This window comes from Mya arenaria, chromosome 3 (genome assembly GCF_026914265.1).
Source record: "Mya arenaria isolate MELC-2E11 chromosome 3, ASM2691426v1".
Taxonomy (NCBI): domain Eukaryota; kingdom Metazoa; phylum Mollusca; class Bivalvia; order Myida; family Myidae; genus Mya; species Mya arenaria.
In genome coordinates this window covers 44,512,054-44,522,302 of record NC_069124.1, presented here as the reverse complement: position 1 = coordinate 44,522,302, position 10,249 = coordinate 44,512,054, and the positions used below count along the sequence as shown (strand labels likewise).

The 10,249-nt window shown below is 34.2% G+C and overlaps 1 protein-coding gene across 1 annotated transcript; it reads right to left on the bottom strand.

Moving 5' to 3' along the window:
* Nucleotides 1–5,980: 5,980 nt before the first annotated feature.
* On the bottom strand, nucleotides 5,981–9,508 carry LOC128229192 (uncharacterized). The gene is made up of 2 exons (XM_052940932.1): nucleotides 9,414–9,508; nucleotides 5,981–8,364 (listed from the first exon to the last, which is right to left on the bottom strand). Exons 1-2 carry the CDS (start codon nucleotides 9,433–9,435, stop codon nucleotides 6,623–6,625), a joined length of 1,764 nt encoding a protein of 587 aa, XP_052796892.1. The 5' UTR covers nucleotides 9,436–9,508; the 3' UTR covers nucleotides 5,981–6,622.
* Between the last annotated feature and the right edge of the window lie 741 nt (nucleotides 9,509–10,249).

The following is a 10,249-nucleotide window of genomic DNA, read 5'->3' as shown; positions in this document are numbered from 1 at the left end:
CATGTCAAAAGCGTTCATATCTTTTACTTGTAATGAGAACCCCATAAAAACGAAACTGCTTTATGACGCAGTAGTGTCTGTTTCTATAATTTATCAAATGGCCATGCAGGTAAATATGCATAACCAATAAGACAGACAGAATCTAGAACCAATGATTTCGCTTCCGTCAAATATTTTACTTGTCTTCCGCCGAATGGAAACGTAAAACAATACCACCGGAAAATAATTGGCACTTTTTACCATCAAGTGAAAGCATTGCCAAAATGTAAATAATATTAAGGGTATGAGGAACTTAAAAAGCATCCAAGTGCTTTTTAAAAAAACATATTCACAGTAACCTATAGAAAATTGATATAAAAGCTCCCTTTTATGTATGCCACCATAACTTATTGTTTGGCATTTAGGTTTTGTTTATTTTGAGATGTCTATAAAATCGAGATCGAGAGAGAGAGAGAGAGAGAGAGAGAGAGAGAGAGAAAGAGATAACGAGCAGACGAGAGAGAGAGTCAAAGACAAAGAGAAAGAGAGACAGAGAGAAGTAGAGCGACAAGAGCAGGAGAGAGAGAGAGAGAGAGAGAGAGAAAGATAGAGGACGTTTTGTAAAATTTGCAAATGCGCATTCATGAAATCAGAAAAAATAAGAATCACTCCTTATATCTACTTTTGCCCTTTTCGTTCCTTGATTTGTTATGTTAATGATGATTTTAGTTGTACTCATTTCGCTCTTATCAAGAAAATTATCTAGAAATTTTATCTCGTTTGGCTGTAGGCCGCTAGGCCTGCAGACTTTTATAACCGTATCTCGGAAATCGAATCGGCAGATCGACATAACATTTTAAACTTTGGGCGAATTAATGCGCGATCAGGCGTATTAACCCCAGCGCAGCTAGAACTAATTTACATTAACATTTACATCGAAAATACCTAGTAAGCAATCTGCTTCAATAGCTACGGACTGCGTTCTGCATATTAATTTTATAACTTAAAGTAGTGCTGTTAGGAGTTTTAAATCTATATTATGCGGTTAATATAGTTCGTATAAGCTGCGTTTTGAGTATTACAACGCACTCAAAATTGTGCAAAAGGCAAATAGTTCAATATAGGCGAGATACAGAACACAATAATAAAAGCAGAATCTGCAAATCGTTTCAAATTGAAAGCGTACTGAATCAAATAAATACATGCATTATATACCTGTGTTCAGATTTTGCTGCGGCCGTGGACCGATATAAATATTTACATGTACATTGTAGTTAAGAACAGAATCTGGATCATCGCATTTGGACAGGTTTATTGCCCGGAAATAAACTCTGAGAATTCGTTTAAACCCGGAAAAAATATGGATCTTATCATGTTGCAATTACATGCTAATTAGGCGTAAGATATCAAACCATAATGTTTTAACTGAATTTATAATACTTCATTTTTATCCTACAATCAGTTTATTTTTGGTGACTGAAGTTCATTCATAAGAATATTTTCTCTGTTTTAATTGATTAAATTGGCTCTTACTTGACATTTTTATTGAGTTTGTCAGTTTGTACTTGTGTTCTTTAATTTTGTGTCGAATAAGACTATTTTTTGTGTAAGTATATAGTGACAACGTTTAACCAGTACTAAATGCATAATATACACTTTTACCATTCAAATCAACTCGCGTAAAGCGTTAACAGGCTATCGACTAATTTGTGTCGTAGTCATTTAATGCCGAATGAAACGGAAAGTGTATGAATATTTCTCAGTTTGTCTCAGTAATTTTAGACCAACGTCTCGAGCATTTAGCATAATGTATATGCATATTTGAAAACCACTGATATAAATGAGTAATCTGTTCATTTTGTGACATAGATTAAGGCATTATTAGAGGCATGTACATCAAACAAATAGGGAACAAATAGCATTCGGGTGATTCGATCCAGAGGTATTTGTCGTTGAAGAAGGAAACCTTAAACATAAACCTAGTTAATATATGCAACGTATTAAATTCCTAAATGCTTCATTCGTGGCAGTGCAATGTTTATGAAACCAAAGCTCCAGATAAGGTTTTAATATGATATTGAGAATTACTCCATACCTAATAAGTGACTATTTGGCGTATTCCAAATTTCAAGTGACTTATACTACATGATCTTTGCAGGTCGAAAGCCATTCAACGCTTTAAGCGCTTTGATTTTTACATACGCATGACCCAGGTCTTTCTTTAGAAGCCACGCTTACAGGGGTCACCAAGGATCGGCCTGTAAATACAAAATGAGGGCAAATTTGATCGTACAGAAAATCAAAAGCGTATATAAACAAGTCAAAATGGTTAAAAATGATGGTTTATGTTTAAGCAGGAATTTTTGCCTTGCACCGAACTTATCTTGAGGTCAACGATGTGTAATGTAGTTGGAAAGAAGTTATTGTAAAGCGGAAACATCTACTATTGGGATCTTTCTATCGTCTTTCAAATGTGTTGTTTAGTATCAATGACTCAATAGGTCACGCACTAGAAACAGGTTTAACAGAATGTAGAACAGATTCGATACTGGTGATCTTAATTTCCATTGTTTCAAGCAACTCTCATAATACAAGATTGAAAATATGTATACCCAATATGGTTTGTCACAAGTGATTGAAGTTAGTTCTCACTTCACAGATCATTACCAATAACATTTTTATATATTTTGGTATCTTTATCTGACAAAATGTCCTTTTCTGGAGTAGGCGAAGCATTGTTAGATCAATTGTGTCGCTACGATTGTTCTATTTCTGTTTTATGAAACACAATAAGGTGACCAATCCTCTTTTATGGGGTATACTGGGATTTACTCCGAAGGTTATTATGATCGACTGCATGCTCTTATTGCAGATTTTGACTGGGATTCTTGTATTGATCCTAATATAGATGTGTACCCGTCTTATTTAACAGACAAGTTTGTATTGGTGTTTCTTGAATGTATACGCTAGAACATCAGATATTTGGTTCAACGATAAAATCCGTGAATCAATGCTAAAGAGAGCTAACAAACTAGCAAAAGCCACAGACACCCTTCCAGACATGTCAACCTACGAACGCATACGAAATCAAACGAAGACAGTTATATGCTCAGAAAAACGAATTCATTTGAACAAACTTGCAGAAGCATTGCGTGAATCATCAAACCATAACTCAGATTTTTGGAAATCAACACTGCACCAAACCCAGCACGCAGCATTCCACCACTCAGAAACAACAATCATCTTTATGAAGATACATGCTTTATGGACAAAGCAAACATTCTTAACACTTTTGTCGAATCACAGAGCAAAAATCACCAAGTGCCTTCCATCACAGCAAAATCCAAATCACTAACTTTATCTTATTTGAATGTGACTCCACTTGCAGGTGAAGATTGTCTTCTTATTCTCGAAAGGGGTAAAGCTTCAGGTCCTTACACTATTAATGTTTTTTTAAAGGAAGTTTCAAATGAAAAGACTCGACTTCGGTTGCAAATCTATTGAATTACTCGATAGGGAACGTTCCTCGCCAGTGGAAACTTGCTTATATCAGTAAACATTTTAAAATGAAAGACGCCAGGACGTCAGCAACTACAGACCCATTTAAATTAAGAGCATTCTTAGGCTTTTTCTGAGGTATTCTAACCTATTATGTATAAAAATGTTTTTTTATTCATAACAATGTTTAAACGTGTCTCAAATCTGGATTTGTCCCCAATGATTCGATTGCCAATCAACTGGTGCCAGTGTATCATTTTTTCTCTCCAACCCTCGTTGAACAAAAAGAAGTCAGGGCAGTACTCTGTAACATCTCCAAAGGCTTTGAAAGAACCTTGCATCGTGGTCTTTTATTTAAACTACCAAGAAGTGCTATATAATGGCGTCTTCTCTCATCGTTTGAGAACTATTAATCAGATCAAAATCAAGGCGCTGTCCTTCCATAAAGCTTTCCCGATAGCTTCTCAAACATTAATTTAAGGTTCTTTGCTATTCCTCATGTATATAAACGATATCGTCGACGAAATACAATAAAAGATGCTGAAGACTAGACATTATAATTTTTGTCGATACTCTTATTCAAGCTGATAATACATTGAAGCTGGTCTTGAACAAATCAACCTATGAGGTAACTGATGGTTTGTTACCTTTAATCCTCCAATGACAGAATATTAATACACGATATAAACTGCAGAGAAATTCAAGAAGTTAAAGCACCTGACCCTAAAATTCGATGATTTTTAATGCATGGTCCCCTTTTTGGTATTTCAATTTTTAAACTTGTGTTGTGCTGTTTTAAACGACATGGATGTAATTATTCTTTTACATTAAAGGTACAACATAACAGCTCATTTTCTTGGATCATTTTTTTAAGTGTTTTTGGTGTTCATGTCTTGGACAAAAGCTCGATGAATAAATGATTTGGTATTGCCTTACTAGTGATTGCGCTTTTTATTTTTGATTTGTTACGTAGCGGAAAAATATGACGTATAACTGTATTAAGATATCCAATCGAATAGCATTTGAATCTTTTTGGAAATGCCTTTATGCAAAATGAAATGTGTTTCTGTCAGAATAAGTTTTTCATCCCATATGACCCATACTCAAACTCGTCCAGGTAATTACAAGGACAAACATCCTGACCAACGACGGACGACGGACATTCACCAATAGCTAAAACAAACAATCAAGGTATGAGACAACACATGTTGCATATGTAATAGATATGTCAACAAACCAAACATGAACAAGAAAATTAGAAGTACATGAATACTTATGTGAAAAACTACTGAAACAAGCTCAGTGGCAAAAAGTTTAAACATACACCTGGTTTAATGGCACTGAGTAAACGCCAAAGACATAGAACACAAAAAAAAAAATCACAAACAATAAACATGGAAATACAGCACAAAAACCCACAAACAGCACAGTGCATACATGCTATGTATAAGAAAAACTAAGTATGTTTATCAAGAAGTGTTAGGTACCGCCATGGAAAGGTCCGTAAAATGTAAATTTACTGGGGTTTAAACCAGTTTACGTGCACAAATCTCACTCTTATCCCAACAAATCCTAACTAAAGAAAAAAGGTAAATCTTATCAACGTATGCAGTAACTTGAGGAAACTTAATAATAAAAAAAATGTACTTCAATGATTATAGATTCCAACTCTATTTGCAAACGGAGGAATTCAATTCAGAGCACCTAATGCAAAAACTTTTCAAAGATACGATGCATTCATTGTTTGAAACTATGAGCATCACACACAGTCTGCCTTACAAAATAAAAGGTTTAAAAATGTGTGATCAAAGAGTTTCATAATATAAACCATCATTAAATTTAAACTGGGAATAAATAAAAGAACACTTTATATAAAAAATAAAAGCGCCATATATGAGGTAATCTATTCTTCCAAATGTTTACCTATGTAAAATATTTGAATGCAAAAACACTCCGAGACAGCCAAAGTTGGTTTAAAGATAACATGAATCTGCAAAATATTCTTAAAATAGAAAGACTGAAAGCCTAGTTATGTAAGGATGCTATATTCAACCCTATATTTTGTTTCAGGAATTCATTTTCAAAAACAGATGGCAAAAACTTTTCAAAATATTGCCTTTATATAAAATCCAAGTCATTCATTGAGTCTATCTGCCCAACTACCTGCTGGAAACATTAAAATTTAATAATTTTCTTTAAAACATCACCATAAACATCAGGATGAGCAATGCTATCAGCAATCAGCGATTTAAGGCTACTATTGTACTTTGAAATAATGATTATAATGATCATTTAGAAATTTTGAGAAAGTTTTCCTTAATTTATAAAATCTGAAGCTGAATTCTGTTCATATTCTAGCATTTGTGTAACTGTGCAATACAAACACCATATGCTGGTGAACTAGGAGCATCTCCATCAAAAAGGGGTAATGAATTATTTAAATATTAAAATAATCACGTTCATCATAAAGTTTGATACTCCATATATCGTCCTTTACGTCGAGTTGCAGATCTAAATAGGATGCTTCTAAATCGGATGTATTAGATTTATTAAGTTGCATTTGTGAAGGGTATATCGATTGAATATATTCTGTAATCACAGGATTATCCAAACTCAGAATATTATCAATATATCTTAAAGTGCCGTTGAATTTATCAACAAGAGCGAGATCTTCAGACTCCAGATAATTTCAACATATATTCACTTTCATAGCAATATAAAAAGAGGTCTGCAAGTAAAAGTGCATAATTCGCACCAATTGGAATGCCAATTGATTGATTATAGAAACATTTACCGAATTTTAGAAAAGAATTATACAAAAGTACAAAATTTAAAACTTCAATGACATCTATGCTTGTCCAAAAGATATATTTATCTGAGCGATCATTGGTAAAAAAGCTTTTTATCAGTTACTGCCATAGTAGTTTTTACCCTCGCAAAGGTTTTTTCGATAAGAGGAGTCAATTTGTTTGTGACTAAAGATTGTGGAATAGATGTATAGAGTGTTGAAAACACGGAATGAACCCTTGCATTAAAAGTAAAGTTGGTGCACTGGCTTAGACTGTTCACTTTCTTCAAATTCGAATTTCTTCTCAAAATGGCACCGTATTAAACCTACTCAGTATGGCGCAGCGCATGTGACATATCAATCACAAATCACATCATCGCTATCCAGAGATGACATATTTTCAAATTCATCTGAATCTTTAAACGACTGGTACACATTTAAATGTTCTACACTTGTGTCTCCCTCTTTTTGATAACCTTCATGAGAACTTGATAACCTTTCACCTGTTTGACACGATGTATTGCTAGCACTTTCACGACCGTCACCTGGAATTCGGGTTTCATATGAGCCATGTAATTGTTCTTGGATAGGGTACGGATGTTCAGTGGAAAACACACATTTAGGTTTCGTGAAAGAGTCTGCATCGCTATTGCCAGCCAAGGTTGATGTTGAACTCAATGCTACTTGAGAGTTTAACCTGTGTTTTGGAATGGTTTCAGCATCATCAAATGTACGGATACTGATAGTCTCAAGACTTTGGCTTCCAAGAAAAGAATAGTTTTTTGTTTCATCTAAGTTCAAATTACCAAGTTCTTCCCTCTCCCGTTCTTCCCATTTTATGATATCTGGGCGTTGAATTTGCGTGTTCACCTTATCAAGATAATCTGAAATGAATCTTAATTCGCCAAAATGGCCTTCAATGGCAAGGTTCTGAGATATTCGTAAATTATCCAGACAGTCCTGGTGCTGCTGTGTTAACTCAGCTAATCTAGCTTTAGCAACATAGTACAACATTTCTCTTCTTGTTTCTATTCCAGTCAAGTTTTTTTCAATATCGGCAAGAAGTGTCTTTGCTTCTACAATGCATGTTGCGTCAACAGGACAATTTTTAATTACGCTTGCTTTGTTCCCGAGACCAAGCAAGCAGAATACCATTCTCAAAACGTAAGATCGTCTCCACATCATTTTGCTCTCCGAAATCTCCTGTTCAGCATATTGAAGACCAATGTTGCCGAACAATAACAGAGCCCGCCTGTTTTCAGCTGTTGGTGAGTTTTCAAAGCTATACAGCATAACTTGCACTGCGTTATAAATCATAAACACAAGTTCAAAGCAAGGACCAATAGAGAATGCATTACAAAGGGCAGCTTTGATCATGTGAGTGCTTTCATTGAAACGTCCTGCGATAGCATTTGCATTTGCTAACCGGCCTAAATACACACCATCTGTTAGCAGTGTATTACTAGTCGCGTGTGTGAGACTTTTCATTTCGGTGAAGACAGCTCCTTCACACAGACCTTTATCAAATGTTATAGCTATCGCATCGATTTCTGCGCCAATAACTGCTACACATTTGTCAGCAAGAAATTGTCTCCGATCTTCATCACTTTCATTTTGCATTTTTAGGATAAACCTGTCTCTGATTTGGCGTAAAGCAAGCCGAGGATTAGTGAACATTGCATCATCCACCTTGTTTTTCAGAACGAAATTCATTTTACTTATCCATGGCCTTTGTCCTGATGTCGATCTATGTATATGTTTTAAGGTTTTTACCGCGTCCAGTTTTAAACGGGAACGTAACAGTTCTGCAGCCAATGCTGTATAGCCACATTCTTTAAGAATAAACACGAAGTCCTTTAAGCAAATATGTTGTGGCAGGTGGCTTATTAAAACTTCTGAGACGTCTTTCCTGTCGTTTGTCAGTTCCAACTCGTGGATAACCTGGTGAACAGGTTCAAATTGAGGGTATTCTCTACAAAGTGTTGCAGACACAAAGTAAGGGTCGATTAGTAGAATAATTTCTTCTTTGCACATATCTAATGATTGAACTTCAACTTCCGTCATAGCGTGGTTTTGAGAGACAATCATACTGCCGTGTTCTGTAACATATTACATACAAGTTACTTTATTTATATCTGGTATCCTTGCAATAAAGACATCAAAAGACTAGAATAAAAGTGATTAGGAGAAATCTTGTTGAGGAGATACATTTTGAAGCATATAATCAAATCATTCTTTTGGCATTATTTTAAACGAGGCAATGTTAATAGTGGTCCGGATTTTATTACAATAAGCATAAACATACAATTACAATAAATACAATATTCTTATGTCCCAAACTTTCATTAAATTAAATTGAATGATAAACATATCCAAATATACATGCACCTATAATATATTCTTAAAAACCGGTTGATCTATATCTAGTGCGATCTATTGTTAACGTAATCAATATATTTGGCCGCATAGGTTTAAAGAATTATACATTATCGATTTATCTCATTTCAACTATTATCAATAAATTGCAATGACTGCATCAACCATTGTGTTTAAATGTTAAGGTATTCAAAACTGAACCTGTAATCGTAAATCTATGACATTTATAACAATAACTGATTCTTAAAATTGACTGTCAGAGATTCATGCCAAAATCTTTTTTAGGGCTTAATTTAACTCCCATTAAAACGTAACTAATTGTATTACGCAGTAGTGTCCTTTTACAGAATTCTATCAAATAGCGATACATGTATAAATGTGTTAAACCCGAAAGCCAAACTCTTCCCTAACTGTAATCAATAAGACAGACAGACTTGAGAAGCCATAAATGTAAAAGTAACATTCATCGTGCAGTCCCTTTCTTAAAAAGTAGCATGTTCGCATATTAAGGACAAAACGCCGTGATGATGCCGTGATAACGCCATGATAATGCCGTGATAACGCCTTGATAACGCCGTGATAATGCCATGATAACGCCGTGATAACGCCGATAATCTATGCTTCAGAAGTGTCGTTAAGTTGATGTAAATGGTAATAATTGTCTATGATAACATGTTTGTTAAATTTCTTTCTCTTCTCAACTATTGTCAAAAAGTTGTAATAATTTCAACAACTATTGGCTTTAAACGTAAAACCGTAATTAAAACAGTACCTGTTTTCGTATATCTATCCATTTTTTAACATAACAATTCTTAAAATTGACTGTCAGAGATTCATGTCAAAATCGTTCAGAGCGCTTGCTTAAAAACTGCAAACTTCAAAACGAAACTAATATTATTACGCAGTAGTGTCCGTTTATATTATCTCAAAATCGATAAAACAATTGAGAACCCAAAAGTTTGATTCCACGAAATGTTTTTTGTTCAATCCGCCGAATGAAATGGTAAAAAAATAGCACCGGAGAATAATATGCAGCGCTCTTTACGTTTAATTGAACGAATGGCCAAATTAAAAAAATACTAAGTAAGGAACCGCTGAATTCGAGTAGCCAAGGTAATTATATAACTTAAATATATAATAAGTACATTAATAATGTAATGTTGCGTTTAGGTTCTTTTTTATCAGACCCTGGTGTGAAAAACTACTTTCAAGATTAAATTTCATATATCGTGAGCAAGAAATGCTTTGTTTGATAATTATATATACTTTTTACCGTTGATAAAAACTAACATATTTTTGCAACTACAACCCAACCCCAACAGGTAAATCCTGCCATGTGATCGGTCAGTGAATGCCATATTGTTAAATACTTGATCCTTCATTCAATATATTGTATGAAGAAATGTTTTTACTGCTATTAACAGGTGTTGATAAGTTTTTTTGTCATACATAATGACCTTTAAGCTTGGATTGAGGTCATTAAAGTTACTTAGTTATGTTTATGTCAATAATATACAAATAGTTCTATGTAATAAGTGAAATCTTGAGTTTTTAAATTAGCCTTTCTGTTTATGTTCCTTTTTGTTGTATATTTTAACATGAAGAATA

Coding starts and splice junctions, on each gene's coding strand:
- LOC128229192 (XM_052940932.1), bottom strand. CDS start 9,435: ATGGATAGATATACGAAAACAG. Junction 8,365..9,413: donor GGATAGATATACGAAAACAG/GTACTGTTTTAA, acceptor AATATGTTACAG/AACACGGCAGTATGATTGTC.